We start from the raw sequence: 17,960 nt of genomic DNA on the forward strand, positions 1-17,960 counted from the left end.
TGTGAGTTTTGCTTGATTGATTACAAATACGTTATACAATATTCTAAGTATATTTTATATAGGGATGTCAATTCGGATGTTCGGATCGGGTTTGGTAAGGTAATGTCAGGTCATAAGGGGCTCATATAAGGGGAAATCCCTCAAATGAGTCCCATGAGATTTGATCCCTAGACCTCAAACAATTAATTTCAATTATTCTTTATGAACATTTATAAATAAAAGCACGCCTTATAGAAGAAGGATAAAAAAACAAGTTCTTTACTTCAAAGTTCAAAATAACCACACCAGCCTCCTAAACTTCAAAATATCCACACCAGTCTCCTAACCAAGACCTTTGAGTCCAATCTTATAGGTTGTTATCATAGCTAAGATATAAAAAGAATCATTTCCTTTGAAACAATTTTCATAAAAATCTCTTCTACAAGGCATAATTTTATTCGAAATAAGTCATCTTTCAGAACGTATTGAGTACGAGTCAACAATTGCTTTTCCTTTACAGAAGATAATATCACCTTTCGAAACTTAATCATGCTACGAGGTGATTGTTACCCACGCTCAATTATTTGTAAGCTAGGGGTGACAAAAATCTAATGCCTAGGAACTTAGGAGACCTTACACACACATATTCAAGGAATTGGATGGTTACGTTTTTATTCTTACGTGTGGAATGGAAGGTTTTGTGACGTTAACATTTGATGAGTTTTTGGAATCTTTTTAAGTACTATAATAATGTGTTAAAATGTCCCATTTCCCCCAGTCCCACATGTATTATGTAGCAGTAGTACCACTTGCAAATCAACATTATTAATTTATTATACTTTGTAGTTGGATTCTACAATAAAATCAAGCAACTCTACTTCCATATACAAGTGTGTAGTACTTTTATTTTTATTTATTTTTTGAATTTTTCCATGTTTCCATATAGTACATCTTTAAATGCCGTAGATTACACTTTGTGGCTAGATTGTAATAAAATCAAGTATCCTGTAATTTGAGTCTAGTTGACAATCTTGACATTTAAGATGGTGTTTATTTAGGAGGTATAATGGGAGGGATAAGGATATAAGAGAAGAAAGCTAGTATTCGTTAACTCGTTTAGGTAAAACAATTTCTTTTAATTCTGTAGAGTCTTTTTAAGTTCGTCTATATTTTATACTAGCTAGTAGCTTTGTTTATTTTGTCTTGCAAATTTTTAGCTTTTATACCATTTACACACTATTCTTGAATCATCTTTGATCAATGTATACATGCATAAAAATATAGTCATGTAATTCGTTCTAACTTATTACGTAATTTTAGTTTATTATAACCGCAGTTTCAATGGTTTAATTATGCCATATAAAGTCGTTGCAGTCTTGCAAGTTCCAAATAAATATTACGTAGGAATTACATTCCAATATATATATATACAAGTACACATTTTACAAATTAGAGTTACAACAACGGTTTAGTTGTTTAGATATCCATTGACTAGGGTGAAAAATGAAATGATTAAAGACTATAGAACGATATACTCTTTTCTCGTTATCCCAAAAAAAAAAAAAAAAAGAAAAGAAAAGAAAAGAAAAGGTAGAATGATAAAGGTGGTAAACGAACAGGTCACAAAAAGATGATGGGGAAATCATTTGCAAAGCATAATCAAGTCATTATCAATGTGATAAACAAACAAGTCACAAAAAGGAGAACAATTAGTTGTGTATAATCTCCATAGTAATTTTCACAATGTACAGTTTTCTTATGGAAATCAGAAGACAGTTCTAAAAACAGTTGGGAGAGCTCAAAAGCAAAGAGGTCAGTTGAGCCAAAAATGAAAAAGAAGATGATGAAAAACCTCTTCTCGGGGACAAAAACGCCTAAAGAAATCCTGAGAATGAAATCTAAACAACCATGTCAAAACCCTTAAAGACACACACCAATTACCATCTTTCGCAACTTAACACCCAGAAGCAAGGAAGAAACAACGATGCAGAAAAGCTGTCTTGGCAACATAATTCTCTCTTGAACCAAATCCCTCAGTTTCTGTGAAGCGATACATCATTTTCTTACTCGCTGCTTGTTGTCCTACTCGCATGCCACTTCATGAAACCTTCTTCAAGGGCTTGTCGCATCCATGGGTGCCGGCAACAATCTAGAGCTTCGGGTATGGTTAACCAACTCCTCTGCCGTGTACTCTGTTCTGGCCAGTACTCCAGCTCCTCCTTCACAAGCAATGCAAACATAGCAGCCTTGCATAAACCTTCCGGGCTAAAATCATCTTGCAGGGTTTTGCTCTTAAAGTCATAGTAACCCAAACAATCCTGGAAATGAGAGAAGCCTTTAAAGAACAAGAAACTCCAACAAATATCCTTTGGTTCTGCATGTATAAACTTGAGAGCAAAAAAAAAAAAAACACAGGGACATTTTTTATTAACTATGACATGCTTGTTGACAGCCTTATTCTTGGGAAAGGAGGTCAACCTTAAGCCACAAGGGCCACAAGGGCCACAAGATGGCCAAAACCAAAGGTAAAAGCTGCAAAGGTGTGATGGAGGATTTAATATCTAAAAGAGACTGTTCTGAAAGAGCACCATCTAATAGAGACTAAAGAGCATAAATTTTCGGACATCGCAGAAGTCAGTAAAATGGTATAGTCGCAGATTTAAAATGCCAGAGTGACCCCACAAGCATAAATTTTCAAATAAAAAAATTAGTTTAGAGGAAGAAACTATCTGTCTAGAAACTTTTGCATCTGGTTTTCTTCTTATTCTTCTTTTGGTTTATTTAATGTATGTATTTCAGATGTATGACATGACATCTTCAAAAGCCTCTTTAAATTATCCATACTGTATATAGCAAAGTAATACAACACTATACCCCATACAAATAGCCTAGACATAAGGAGGCTTACCTATGCGGCTATGTAGTTGCCTGGAGATTTTATATGATAAAACATTGTGCAACACAGAAAGGCAGAAGACAAGACTGTAAAGGATCATCTAACATCCTTATTGCCAAAGATAAGAGTATAATTCAGTGAGATATTTAGTTGTCCTTCACAATTCAAAGTTCTAGAATGGCCAGTTGTTAGCCGAGTCAACTCTGTGAACAATAATATTGGCACTAAGATTTATAGTGAGGACCAAAGATAACTGAGAGATTTATCAACTAGCACCAATAAGAATTAAAAATAAGATGAAATAAAGGAATCCTAGAGTTGTTTGGAGCCAAAATAGCTATATATTGCAACATAAACATGAAGTATGAACAATATTTGTTTGGAGCCAATAAAACTAATTATTGCTTCAAGATAGTCGCATCATTAATATTTAAATTTAGTACAAACAACAACAAAACCAAAGCCCAAAAATTCCCAAATGATAGTCATTGATTTCAAAAGCAAGAATTTCAATACACCAAAGCTTTTTTAAAAAAAGCAAATTCATTGGTTTTCAGAAATGAAAAATGCAAACAATTCACATTATCTGCAAGAATACCAGAATATTCTAAGCAAAATTCAAAGTCCTAACCAATATGTCGCCTTTGACACCAGCCTCTTCAATTGCTTCACGCCTTGCAGCCTCCTCTACAGTTTCATCATTCTCCCAACCACCCTAGATTTTGACAAAGGAATAAAAATTTAAGCAAACGTACAATTAGAAAAGTGTTCTTTAAAATTAAAGTGATATATTTTGAACTTTAGTAACCAAATCTTACACTCAGCAAAACCTGAAACAGACCTCAAATGCACCAGAAGAGGGTAACTTTCCAAGTCACCATCAACCACATTCATAAGAAAGAAGCGATATATTTGGCAACTAGGAACCTCTATAATAAGTTCCAAAAAAAAAAAAAAAAAAAAAGAAGAAGTGATGCATAGACGTCAGTTTCCATTAAAAAAAAAAAAAAAAAACCTAGAGCAGAGAAGTTAGCTTCTACTCAAAATAATTTAATTCAGGTAAACATACAAGGTCCCAGCTGAGCAGTGACAAAATTAAATATATTATAGCAAGTTCCACATCTGCTAAAAAATCTTTAAATGCACTAGGTAGACAGGAGTTTAATCAATATGTCAAAACACCAATCTTTCTTCATTGATGACTAAAAGTTTATTAGTTGGAAGAAACCATAGGTATAGAGAAAGACGGGGGAGGAAGTCCCCAGAAATGCTATTTAAATATGATTAAGATTTATATATTGTTGGTTTATTGGTAGATGAAGAAGAAAAATATATATATTCCAAATTCTACACATTACTTTGATCCAAGTCGGTAGAAACTAAACAAATGATTCTTTGTATACTTCTGCAATTGCCACCCACTTCTATACATTTCCTCTGTGTCTTATTGCTTACAAGTTACGGCTTATTTGAGCGGTTTATTAGTCTATATAATACATCGTTCTTATCATATTCATTCCATATCCTTGGCCAAGACTATTCCTTTTGAGCTCCCAGCCGGAAAGGTTGTTTCTAACTTGGAGAAAATAGAATATAGGGAACACAAAATAAATATAGATTAATAATTAAAGAAATTGTCAGAACTTCTACTTAAAAGAAATATGAAGTACTCTGACCACTGAGAAATGACAAGCAGCTGTGATACACAGAGATCTCCAACACCAGTGAATTAGTGTTAACTGTTAAGCAACTAAAAAGGAGAAGACCACATTTCTAATACCATGCATGGACCAATAGTCATACTCTCTTAACAGCTAAGGATTATGATGATAAACATTGCAAGAAAGATTCAAGAAAGATCATCTCAAAATAGAAGCCACTATGGCATCCCCTTAACACACAGTTTCCATGGCCATTATCTTCATCATAATTAGAGCCTTTCAAAATTTCATAGGATACAAGAACCATGCCATGCCCTAGTTCAAAACTTATGGTTGAACACAATAACAAGCACAAAATCAAATCGGCTCAAAATATATTTCAGTTCTCCAACAGATACTCAAAGACAAGCTGGTTGTAATAGAATGACTTTATAATTAAGTTGTGGGCTATAGATAACTCAGGGAATAAGTAGAGTTTACGGGAAAAAAAATCAGAATATATCTATAAAAAGGGGAACAAGGAGAAAAAATGAATAAAGAATACTGTAAGGAGTTTAGTTGCTTAGTTTGGAAGTGCCAGGTCACTAGAAGGCCTGAGATTGTATCACTCAAAATAATGATTCGATTTTTCCCTAAATTCTCTTCTAAATATTACATTATAAACCAACCTTCAATTACATCTATTTTCCAATTTAAAACTAAGAATCGTCATCTTTTTTATCTTACTTTAAGTTTCCAGTCTATGACATTATTTAATTCCTTCAGATGCACAGCTGATTCAAAGAATAAAGTACTTCTAAGCAGATAAATTCACCTATGCCACTAAATCTCCCACATTTCCCTATCCCTCAATACATAATTATAGACCAAAATAGTTTCATGATTTGTCTGTCTAGTAGTTGTGAAACTCAATCCATAAGGCTGTTCAATGGGTGACTTGGAGGAGCTTTCCAAGGGTATCTCTAAAAATGAAAAATTATACAACTAGCTCTACCTCAACAATGGGAATCCTGGTTGTATCTTGATTCTCGAGCACCTATCCATGGAGAGAGACTTGAGAAAGTCTCTCACTCTCTCAGCCAAGAGCCACCAATTTCAAGGAGAGCTAGTTCTACTCCTTCGTAGCATGACGCGTTTCTATGGCTCTCCAATATTTTAAAGCCTGCACTTAGGTAAATCTCCATGGAGAGACAATGACCATAATTGGGGTTTTTTGGGTTGAGAAAGAGAAAGAGAGACCAAAGTACATACTCTTAGGCATCAAGAAATAAAGAGCAAGTAGAGACTGTGCCAAGATGGATAAATGTTCATCACTCATGGGCAACACTCTAGTGTATACATTAAAATTTCCTATTCGCATCATTTCTTCACATCTTTCAGCATAATGTACTTCATAAGCTCCTGTAACTACTTTCAGTGAAGGTTAATAAGGTTTCTATGTTGGTGTGGAAGCTTACATATACCAGTTATCTAAGGCAAAATCCAAGGAAAAATCTAAGGCAAAGTGCACATCAGAAGGGAAGGGTTACTCTAATAGTAGAACATTCTTAAAGAGAGTGGCTTTGGGAAAGATATAGATGATATGGTCAAGTAACATAGACAAAGTTGGTCATCAAGTCGCTCAATATCATTGTAAAAAGTTTTTTTTATTTATTTTTTGCTTTACTTGGGGGCTGTAATGAAAGACTTGCAATAATGAGAAATGTAATCAAAGGAAACAGCCATCTTTATGACTAGATGCAAATCATGCATTAGTGTTGCCATCTCTAGATCCAAGAAAATTCAAGCTTAACCAAGAAAGTGTCAACAGAATCACCTTAGGAAACAGAAGACCTGGTCCACTAGTTGAGTTGATCATAAGCACTTCCACAATCTTCTCAGATTCTGTTCCATCACTTTCTTCAGAATTTCTATATCTAAAAGGGATACAACTGCAAATAAATTTATAGTTAAATTCTGCAATTCTCCTGATTATTGAGAAAATGTAAAAAGGTAATACTAAATTTCAGCATGTCCTAAATGTAAGATCTATAAAAAATTACAAGAGGTGAACTCAAGATCTCTTCGTTTGTTTGTTCGAGCGTGTGTGTGTGTGAGTTGCTGCAACTCCCCCCCCCCCCCCCCCAACAACCGCCACACGCAAACAAAGGCTCCACCTTTTGTATGTTCTTACCAATCATAAGTGAATCATTTGTACCCCTCTCACTTCTCATGTTGCCAATCCTCAAAATTGGAAAAGAATTAAACAAAAGCTCCACCTTTTCTATGTTCTTACCAATCATAAGTAAATCATTTGTAGCCCTTATTTCTAACCTCCCTTCTCACTTTTCATGTTGCCAATCCTCAAAATTGAAAAAGAAAGGTTATTTGTGCGATAACTAGTCATTCTTTTAGAGATGGATCCTTGTGCTACTAGTCTACCACCACTACCAATAAAGAGAAATTTATTTTGTTTTTCAAAAGTGCTCTTAAAAAAAAAAAAAGAAAAAAGAAAAATCTAGAAGTAAGCTTTACACTACTTCCAACTAGTATGGGGTAAAGATGAGAATATAAAAAAACCTCTCTAAACCCAACACAGAATGAGTTCATACTCGAGAGATTTTGAGATTTGCTGAGAATCATTATGCGTTAGCAAACAACATAAGTATTTGGCATTTGCACTACTCTATGCTCAAAACATTTAGAGCAAACAAACACAAACAACTTGAAAAGGGTCCAGCAAAAAAACAAATTACCCAACTGAGCAATAATGCTCAAAGTCTCAGACCTTATTAAACATAAACTTTCAATATGCTCAAACTAAGAGCATGTCAAGGATCAATGTTGCAACCCCAACACCCTCCCTCCCTCCAAAAAAGGCCCTACCGCCACACCTTTTGAATGTGCTTACCAATTGTAAGAGAATCATCTGCAGCCATTATTTATACGGTACCCCCCGCCCCTCCTTTTTCTCTCTCGCTTCTCATATTGCCAGTCCTCAAAAACGAAACAGAAAGGTTAATTTGTGTGACAGCTAGCTAGTCCCTCTTTCAGAAACGGAAGCTTGTGCTACTAGTCTACAACTACTACCAATAAAGAGAAATCTATTTAGTTTTTCAAAAGATCTCTTAGAAAAAAAAGCTTGAGGTAATCTTTCAACTAATTCTAAATAGTATGGGTCATGGGGTGATGATGTGAATATAAAAACCTCTCCAAACCTGACACACAATGGGTTCATACTCCGGAGATGTTGTTGAGAACTTTGCTTAGAATCATTCCACATTAGCCAACAACACAAGACTTTGACATTTGCACTACTCTTTTCTCAAAACATTATAGAGCAACCAAACCCAAACACCTTATTAGGGTCAAGGCAGCAAAAAAAACCCAACTGAGTGCTCAAACCTCATTTCACATCATCAACTTTCAATATGGCTGCAAGACAAGCTTTAAGCAGTTTCAAATGCAATCGTTGCTTAAACCAATCAACCTCCCCAATTATATGTCCCAAATTCAAAGACTTGAACATCTTCCCAAATAAATGACAGAAATTCTAAGCACTATTCCATACGAGTTGTTATATACCAATAACCATATAACTTGACCAATTCTAGCAATGACAATTATGTACTAACATTCTAACAACCCCAAATTCCCACATCCCCTTTTCATTTTATAATAAAAAAAATGTATACCATTCAGCAATAATCATTAAACAAATCCAGAGCATTGAAACAATTATCAGCCACTTGACCCAAAAAATAAAATAACAAAATTCATTTTCCTATGTACAGAAAGACCCAAAGCGGAATGATAATAAGGTAGACGGGATTTGATTTCAAGTCAAAATTAGCATCTGTACCAACTAAGCTAGCCGACATCCACACACAAATAAATTGACAATAATAATACACAAAAATGGAAACATTTATATAATTATTCTGCATACACTACACTAAAAGCATAAAAATTGCATGAAAAAAGAAAATACCCAGCAACAAGACGACAGCCATCTTCATAGCGTTGCTGTTGTCGACCAGTGCGTGCTACCAATTCAGACATTTTTCCTTGTTTTTCACAACATCCAACAGACCCCATCTTTTATGAATCTCATCCTATTCTAAAACCAAGTAATTTAAAATAAAAATAACAAAATTCTTGCAATCAATCAACTAATCAACGAATCAACCAATTTCAAGAAAACCCCAGAAATACCCATGAATTTATTTGCTTAAATTATGATTCTGAATGCAAAAAAAGCATTGTTCCTCATAATTCTGAAACAAGAAAAGGGAGGGATAATACAAACAGTTAATGGTTTGTTCTCTTTCGCGGTTATTCCGCAGAAAGAGAGAGGAAATAGTAAGAAGAGGAAATTGAAAAAAGGGGGGGTTGGGATGATGATGTGATGTCGGTTAACAATCAGATTACATTGTGGAAAGAAAAGGGGAGGTAGGTTCTAATTTCTGTCGCCTACAACCCCAAGAACCATAAATTAAGAACTAACTTTGGGTAGAAAAAAAGGTGGTGGATTCTAAACCATACAATAAGGGTCTGTTTACATTTACTGAACTGAAATGAACTATTTGGAGCTGAACTGAACTGAACTAAGTTGAAATGAATATTTTATGAGAGAAGGAAATTAGGACCTGAACTGAACTGAATTGATTGGAGCTGAACTGAAATGATTGGAGCTGAACTGAACTGAAATTAAGCAAATATGAACAAACCTTAACATCAAAACATGATACGATACGACACGAGACATTAAGATAAAAGCAAGTTAATGATTAATTAAACAGTAATTGATATAGATCATACAGTGATTGGCATATGAAACATTAAGAACGCAAGTTAGAAGTGTTAATTTGGGTCACTAGGTTACATTTGGTTGGGTCTAGGCAAGTCAAGTCTTTTTTTTATATAAAAAATAAATAAATAAATAAATAAAAATTTGAGTTATGTTAAAACATTATATTCATGTAGTTTGAAATCTAAATCAAATCATTTTCGGGTTAGGTTTAGTCAGGTCAATTTTGGATATCTCTAATATAGAAGATGATGTGGTGATGATTAACAATCAAATTACATTTCAAATAGGTAAGAGAGTCTACATGTCTAATCATTAACTAATTATATTAGGTTTATGTCAAGCATTTTGACCCATTTAATCAAATGAATTAAGTTACTACGAAGTATTAAAGATTTATTTATTAATCTAACACGAACACATATTTGACACGACATATTTACTTTACTTCTCTACTTTTTTTTGAAAGGATATATACTTTTTTTACTTTTAGTTTATTTTATTTGCATTTATGTGAGGTGAAAAATGTAATAAAGTTTTTTTTTTTTTTTTTTTTTTTTTTGGAGGGAATGTAATAAAGTAAAATTATGAACATGTTAAGTAGACTTTAAAGCAAGCTCAAATATGAAATAATTTATTCATCTTTTATTGATTTTGGAAGTAGAAGAAAAATATTTTCATTTTCTATCATAAGGATAACAAATTAATGTAAATCCCTAACCTTCAAAGAATTTTGGTTACAAACTTACAATTATTATTGTTCAAAACAAACTAATCACTCATCTCTCTACATTTAGACATCATCTTACTTCTCTCCCTTAAAGCATTATACACTAAGCCACCAAAATTGTCAAATATTTGCATAATACTCCCACCATTCCTAAATTTTTGCCCTATTTTCCCATATAATTCAATCTTTTGAGTTTAACCCCCATACAATTTTTGGTTATAAATAATTAACACAAATTTTTGTATGTGGCTGGCCACATGGTGTGGCCAGCCACAATTTTATTAAAAAATACATAAGTCTTCTCTTTCCTTTATCTCACTCTCTTTTTTTAGCTTCTTCTCCAAGCCAAACCACACATCACCAACAACCATATTTCTACTCCACCCATTTTCTCTCTCCTCTTTTCTTAGTTTCTTCTTCAAATCAGACCACACATCACCAATAAGTATATCTCTACTCAACCCATTTTCTCTCTTCTCTTTGCCAAATTGATGCAATTAAAGCCCAAAATTGTAGAATTTGGGTGTTAAATTGCTGTGAAAATTGCGATTAATTAAGCTTAAGATCATCAACAACATTTGAAGTAGTGAAATCAATGAGAACCGGAGAAATTTGAGCTTGTATTCTTCGTGGAATCTTCGATCGAACATTCTTCGTAAAACAATCAGCAACATAAACAACAATAGTAGTATGAGCATATTATAGAGTGTTACTTGTCAAAAAAAAAAAAGTGTTACTTGTAGGGTGTTACCGGTTTAGTTAGGGGTTACTTGTACGGTGTTACTGGTTTTGTCAGGGATTACTTGTAGGTGTTACTGGTTTGGTCAGGGGTTACTAGTATGGTGTTACTGGTTTTGGTCAGGGGTTACTTGTAGCCTTGTAGGGTGTTACTGGTTTTGGTCGGGGGTTACTTGTAGGGTGTTACTGGTTTGGTATGAGGTCTATAAGCAACTCTTGAATAAATAACTCATACAAGTAACCCCTAAAGTAACCCATACAAGTAACCCTTGAATAAGTAATCATACAAGTAACCCTTTAATTAACCCATTCAAGTAACCTCCGAATAAGCAATCCATACAAGTAACCCCTGAAGAAGAAGAAGAAAAAAAAAAAAAGTAACCCCTGAAAAATACAAGTAACCCTTAAATAAGTAATCCATAAAAGTAACCTTTGAAAAAAAAAAAATTAAGTAACCCCTGAAAAATACAAATAACCCCTGAATAAGTAATCTATACAAGTAACTCTTGAAAAAAAAAAAAAATTACAAGTAACCCCTAAATAAGTAATCATACAAGTAACTCCTGAAAAAAAAAAAAAAAAATAACCTGAAAAATACAAGTAACCCTGACAATACCAATAACTCCTACATGCGCGTGAATAGTAACCTCTAGGTCAGTTATTTTGCTGACTTGGCAGCATGCCACATGGTGTGGCCTGCTGCACCAAAAAGGCACCGAATAATTAAACCATATCTCACAACCACTACATCTAACCCCACCACTTTTCTCTCTAATCAACCGAAAATTAAAAAGTGTGACTCCACCCCATTGGAGCAAAATAATATACGAAGTAAAAGGAAACAAGGGGGTAGCAAATTCTCTTAAAGGGGTGTTCCATTATGTTATGGGCTTTTATGGCATTTGTGCCAAATGTTTTTTTGTGTCAAAATGGTTACAAAAATACACAATTGAGCTACACACCGAAAAATGGCAAGCCTATAATCGATGATCCCGTTTCACAAGCAAAATCTTGTTTTTCACTTGCCATACTAGACATTGTACACGAAAAATCTGTAAGCATATTCCACCAAGAGATGCAGGCAACTAGGCATGTAGCCTGCATTGTGTCAAAATTATTGTACTTTCTAGTTTTCTATAAGTTTACGACACAAGTTAACAACAACAACAACAATGACAACAACCACAACCATCACCACCACAACCACCACCAGTACCCCACCCCCACACCTAGTTGTAATTCACTAAGGCAGGGCTCGAGAAGTATCCACTATATGCAGCCTTACTCCCAATCAGTAAAAGACTATAGAAGATTTTCTGAGTTTATGTACGGATACATATATCTTTTGCGAGCAGCTAAAGATTTTTAAAGAATTCTAAAGCAAAGCCCTCTGGCAAGCAAAAACTGGAGTCAGTAGTCATGTCATCATATTAATGCATCAGTAACTCCCGATAATCTTTTTGGCTGAAGAATACGTCCCCAAGGCTCCACTGACAACACCCAACACGACAATGGCAGTGCTTATTACCACCTAAGAGTAAAGAAAAGAAACAAGGATGAGCTAATTAAAACGAACTTTGAAAACAAAAGAGATTCATGTAAATAAGCTGCATGTAAGCTAACATTCATCTCTATACGTGTTGAAATATCCTTAGAGATGTCCTTTTTTAACCTCAACAATATGAAAAAGTTATACAGCTTTTTTTTTACTGAACTGTAATCTCCATGTAAGTTCCACCTCAACATGAGTTCCAGTGAAAGGAACAAAAGTTTCATTTTACTGCAATCACTAAGAATGCAACCAGCTGTTGACCTGTTGCACAGCAAGGGACCTCTGCTCACTATTGTGAGACGAGTGGTTGCTCGATTCCCTGCAACAACAGAAGACATAGGAGCCTCTGATGCGTATGGAAGTTTGTACAAGCATGATTGTCTAGTTTTTGTCAATTTCCTGAACTCTTTTACCCCGTATGAAGTAAGGCTAATGAAAAAACAACTCTCTAATGACAAAACACTCCACAATCACCACAAATAAGTAAAACAGATTGGGTTGGCAAACCTGCATCTTTGTCGCCTTCTTATCCATAATTTTTAAAAAGCATAGAGCTGGAAAGATCATAGCCTGCATCACAAAAGGACACATGAACAAATATAGATAAGCATAGGTTCATAGGCTGCTAATCAGAATCCATCGTGGCATGAGAAGTAAACTAGGGGAAGAACACCAAGGTATATCCAAATTAAACTGCAATGTCATGCAATATAGTGTGTACTAGTCGTATCCACATATGAGCATGCTTACCACAAGAATACTCAAAAGTGAACCGATTAAAGCCATCAGCAGACCTGCAGCCATAAGACAAGAAAATTAACGAATACTGGCCAAATTTAAATTAAGGAAACTGAATCTCAAAGATATTAAAGACATATGCTTATAAAATACGAAGAACATACAGTGATATAAAAGTACCGCACAACAGTTATCAAACATTAACCAGACGTCCATAACAAACTAGAGCAACAAAATCTCCAAACCCTCCATGTAAACTTAGTTGTCACTTTGTCCCAATCCTTATAGTTAAATTTTACAAAAGTCCATTTGTGCCTTTTTTGAACTTCCCCATTGCTTGCTTAACGTAGTGGCATATTGCAAAATTAAATAAAAGTGATAACTTCTACCAAATATCCTAAGAAAGAATATGTGATATGAAGTAATATGAGACTATTAACGTTGGAGGGAGGAAGGGAGCATATTGGAAAATTCAGTCAAGCTAATCAGAAGAAAGAAAAAGGCACCAAGAATTAAGCCTATTTCACTCTTTTTTTTTTTCTTTTTTTTTTTTTCTTTTTTCTTTTTCTATGATCTTCTAAGAGTTAAGACATGATCCACAAAAAGTAAGATAACTTCTGGCATATCTAACTCCAACTTAAAACTATCTGTTTCTTCTTCATTTATATTCTTCAAACCACAACTATACCATGTTGGATTTGAAAATTTTAGCAGTTGAATACCAGTGTAAAGAACATACCGAAAAATGGAACTGAGAAAGCTACAGCAAGTGTGGAAACAACAAGACTTGTCCGCAGAACAAAGAAACACCAGTTGCTGTTAGCAATATGGGCTGGCAACAGCTCCTCTATTCCTCGAGCTAGTGGGTTCAACAATAATGCATACGTACTTTAGGTCAAGGATTCACAAAACAAGTCCAAGACGAATGCATGTATCAAGTATCATATATATCTGTGTTTGACATTAAAACAAAGAAATGACTTCTAATGAAAAAAATAAAAAGAAAAGGATATTTTGTAAATGGGTTGATCACCTGCACAGAAGAAAACAGAAAATTATAAGCGTTCCTTCCAATATACTTGAATATTGGGCAAATAAAATTTTAAAAAAAAGTTGAAACCTATCACATACAGTTGTCCAGAGTGCAACATTAGAAACAACCAAATCCTTTGGCATGTTTAGAGTGATTTGGGATAGTGTCCCCTCGCCAAACATAAGAAATCCCATGACAGCAACGCTTCCATATATCAAAACACACAGAGAAAAACTGCACAGCAGATAGGAGTTCACATTAATAACGAGAAACAAATAAGAACCACAAAGCTCCAAATACTGCTTCTGAGTCTACAGGTTTTCATACCTGGTTATCAATGCTGCTGTAAATTGTTTCTTGTCAGCCATTGATTGATAGATATTGGGGAATACTGAATGACCTGAGTAGCAGAATCCATACACACCGATAGCAAAGGGCATGCCACTCCAATTTACAAGCTTTCCTGTGTGATGAAAGCCAAGCCCATCCACCGTTCCAAGATACAGAACACAAAAAACAATCATCACTGTTGCAATAACTCCACCAGCTGCACAGGAAAAAAAAATTAAGCGTACCATATGGGTTATTCCAAGTAAAAATACATATAAAAACTGTATTGGACATGAAGAAATTGATGATTTACCTGAAAGGTAAGAAATTACGCGTAAATTTTTCAACCACACCGTTGGTAGAACAATAAGGGCAGTGAGCAATGCAAACACATGTGTTGAATCAAGGTAAAAGCCACCCCAACTTAACGACGTCCCAGGGAATAGCCTGGTAAGATTGTCCCCCTCCAATATAATGAATTCTACACAATATGACTGCACAAATCATACAAACATTTAGGAAATTTTGAAGGAAAACTGTAGTTCAAGTAATAAGAATCTCAACTTTCACTTACATATAGCTCCACATACAAGGCAATCTGCAGAGGGAATGAAAACAATAATTTAGGTTAGTTTATATTTTTCTTTCTCAACGAAAGAAAACAAAGAGGCTAATAGCATATTCTAAAACAGTTGGGTATGCTTGCATAGTCATGCTCTCGACAATAATTTCCAGCAAATATCAATATCATAGACTCTTAGAGGTCTTACTATTTCCAAGAACAACAAAAAAAGAAGAAGGAATTTAATATCACATTAAACAATCAAAGAACTCACTGATAGGAATAGACGTCCATATTTTCCAAATGCAGCTTCACCAATGTCTGGATAAGTTATAATCCCAGCTTTACTTTCGAAGCAATATCTCATAAGTGAGGCTGTATAACAACATACCATTGCAAAGAGGAATAAGAATAACAGGCTCAGCCAACCAGCTTCTTCTATTGTATAAGGAGTAGATAGAAGCCCAACTCCAGCCATAACATTTATCCCTGCAAGAAAACACACATTGAAAAAAGCTCGATTGTTAAAGAATGGAAAATTATAGTTGAAATCTGAGAATTATTTCAGTCATTTAAAGATCATGGTATGAAAGCTTGTCAAAGTTTAAACAAGCTATTCTCACCATTGAATACAGTTTGAGTGAAAGTGCATCCTTGACCAATAGGTAGCTCTCCAGCAAGATGTTCATGCAAGGATCCTAATGCAGATATCCTCGATGACACTTTTGATAACTTGTCATAGTCTTCTTTCTGGTATCTGCTCCCATATTCTGAAAGCAAGGGAGTCTTATTTCCATCAACATCTATGTTACTTCTGCTGCGAAAGCTAAGCAAGCTAGGAGTTCGACCAAGCAGTCCAAACCCTGGGGACGCAGCTAGAGTATACGAATCCGTTGTCTCTCTATCGAAAACATGAAACACAAAAGACAGTTATGAAGACATAAAGCTTTTCCCATCACACAATTACTCCAATATAGTAAATATAGCAAGTTGACAACAATTCAATTCTAGTAACTATAGTGACCAGGTGTTACAAATCAAGTTGACCACTACTTGACCTAATTTATCATTAGATAAAAACCATCAAAGTACAATCAAAAAGCAAAAGTGAAACCAAGATTAAGGCACAGACGAAAGTAGAAAACGTAATCAACAAAAAGGAACGGAGATAGTACAAACTACAAAGCACAAGTACATATCATAATCCTATCACTCCTACTCAAACAAACCAAAGAAGCAAACTTATACATCAATTCCTTATAAACCTACATTTGTTTAATTTCTTCTGTTGGATTTAGCTACTTCTACTGTTAATTCTGAATTTCTGACAAGATTAATTTTTTTCTTAACCCAAACACTTAAAATTCTAATTACTAAGGTAATACGATGTAATTATTTTTTCAAAACCAACAATTATTACTCATATAAGTTCATGTAAAACAAATTTTACAAATTAAGCCCAACCCAATAAAACCCCACAAGTTCAAACCAAATTTTTTGCCACTAAAATTGAATTGGGCAAAATATAATTAATTCCCCCAACAATTAATGGAAACAAGTCACCACTCATCTATACACAATTAGACTGTTTTTATTTCACTGTGCATTCAAATTCCTTAATAATTAGCTAAAAATACATAGAGTTTAAAAAATCATATAATTTCCAAAATTAATTACTCAAAAGTATGCACACTTTTTAGAATTGCTAAAAGTAACAGAATCTCAAATAATTAAACAATTACGGAGTATAAACAATCACAAACTCAACTATTCAATCACAGTATAAAAAAAAAATCCAGAAAAATAGAAAAAATTACCTGAAACTCTGAGGCCAAGTTTGAGAGGTAAAAGTTTCACGTTCATCATCATCAACATTGTTATAATCATCATCATCATCATTATCATCATCTTCATTATCATCACTGCTACAACTAAGAACCTTGTTTTCTTCTAAATCATGTTCATCTTCCAAATCAAACTGGGTATCATCTCTATATTTTCCCGCCATAACAACTGCTGCAAATTTCAGCAATTAAAACCCAGAATTTAATATTAAGCACCCAGAAGTTTTTTTAATTTATTATGAATAAAGATTGAAACTTTTTCCAATCTTTTAGGTTAAAGAAACAGAGGAGGCGGTGAGACGATGATTATGGAAATGATAAATTAATCAAAAAAGGAAGAAATGGACAAAATGGGAGGAGAGAGAAAGTGAAAGAGGAGTCTAGAAAGAAAGTTTGATCATTGGTTTGATTGGACCGTTGAAGCCATTGTTGTTGGGTTGTAATGTTTGTGTTTGCTCTGCTTTTTATAGCTTGGTAAGAAGTGTGCCCTGTTTTCATTTGTTTTCCGAGATTTTCTCAGTTTATGATTTTCTTGTAATGTTCTAGACTGAGGTAGTGAGGTGTAAAATTCTCTTTGTAAGACTGTAATTAGTTGTTGCGGAGTATCATTCCTAGGGCCTAGGGATAAGTAAAGATAGTATTGGGCCGGGTCGGCCCATGATGTAAATGACGAAAAAAAAAAGCATGATGTGGGCACGATTGCATGACATGACATAACATGGGCACATGACACGACATGTTAATATACTGTACTTGTATATGTTAGGGGTATGATTGTATGAGGTGGGTTTGAGTGATTCTTTCTTGGAGAAACATGATATGACACGATATATTATAACATGATTTGAAATGCTAGCACAACAATGTATGACATGTGTTTCTAATTTGGGGCTTCAAACGCATACTCGCATGACATAACATGGGCGCATGAGGCATGACACTACATGTTAATATATTGTACATGTTAGGGGTATGAGGTGGGTTTGAGTCACTATTTCTTGGAGAAACATGATATTACACAACATGTCCTAACACTTCTCTTCACTAAAAAAAAAATGCATGACATGTGCTTCGGTAAACTTGAGATGTAACAAGGACTATGGGCCGG

General features: G+C 34.4%; 2 protein-coding genes across 2 annotated transcripts; both read right to left on the minus strand.

The window, feature by feature from the left end:
* Positions 1–1,675: 1,675 nt before the first annotated feature.
* Positions 1,676–8,976, minus strand: LOC145608506 (nudix hydrolase 16, mitochondrial-like). Its single transcript, XM_081664121.1, has 4 exons — positions 8,507–8,976; positions 6,353–6,467; positions 3,507–3,590; positions 1,676–2,297 (listed from the first exon to the last, which is right to left on the minus strand). The coding sequence occupies exons 1-4, from the start codon at positions 8,611–8,613 to the stop codon at positions 2,043–2,045; spliced, it is 561 nt and encodes a 186-aa protein (XP_081520247.1). The 5' UTR covers positions 8,614–8,976; the 3' UTR covers positions 1,676–2,042.
* Positions 8,977–11,662: 2,686 nt separating this feature from the next.
* LOC145608865 (amino acid transporter AVT1A-like) lies at positions 11,663–17,343 on the minus strand. The gene is made up of 12 exons (XM_081664458.1): positions 16,826–17,343; positions 15,632–15,909; positions 15,283–15,497; positions 15,021–15,044; positions 14,760–14,940; positions 14,444–14,663; positions 14,215–14,350; positions 14,097–14,116; positions 13,823–13,968; positions 13,096–13,139; positions 12,853–12,915; positions 11,663–12,324 (listed from the first exon to the last, which is right to left on the minus strand). The coding sequence occupies exons 1-12, from the start codon at positions 17,014–17,016 to the stop codon at positions 12,232–12,234; spliced, it is 1,611 nt and encodes a 536-aa protein (XP_081520584.1). The 5' UTR covers positions 17,017–17,343; the 3' UTR covers positions 11,663–12,231.
* Between the last annotated feature and the right edge of the window lie 617 nt (positions 17,344–17,960).

Source organism: Chenopodium album, chromosome 23 (assembly GCF_948465745.1).
Source record: "Chenopodium album chromosome 23, dcCheAlbu1.1, whole genome shotgun sequence".
In the NCBI taxonomy this organism is placed as follows: domain Eukaryota; kingdom Viridiplantae; phylum Streptophyta; class Magnoliopsida; order Caryophyllales; family Amaranthaceae; genus Chenopodium; species Chenopodium album.

What these genes read in the sequence shown, in the direction of transcription:
- LOC145608506 (XM_081664121.1), bottom strand. Translation starts at nt 8,613, where the DNA reads ATGGGGTCTGTTGGATGTTGTGAAAAACAAGGAAAAATGTCTGAATTG. An exon ending in GGCTGTCGTCTTGTTGCTGG is followed by an intron (nt 6,468 to 8,506) that starts GTATTTTCTTTT and finishes ATTTATTTGCAG; the next exon opens with TTGTATCCCTTTTAGATATA. An exon ending in CAGGTCTTCTGTTTCCTAAG is followed by an intron (nt 3,591 to 6,352) that starts GTGATTCTGTTG and finishes GTCAAAATCTAG; the next exon opens with GGTGGTTGGGAGAATGATGA.
- LOC145608865 (XM_081664458.1), bottom strand. Translation starts at nt 17,016, where the DNA reads ATGGCGGGAAAATATAGAGATGATACCCAGTTTGATTTGGAAGATGAA. An exon ending in CCTTGTATGTGGAGCTATAT is followed by an intron (nt 14,941 to 15,020) that starts GTAAGTGAAAGT and finishes TGATTTGTGCAG; the next exon opens with TCATATTGTGTAGAATTCAT. An exon ending in CACTTTTGAGTATTCTTGTG is followed by an intron (nt 12,916 to 13,095) that starts GTAAGCATGCTC and finishes TTTGTGATGCAG; the next exon opens with GCTATGATCTTTCCAGCTCT.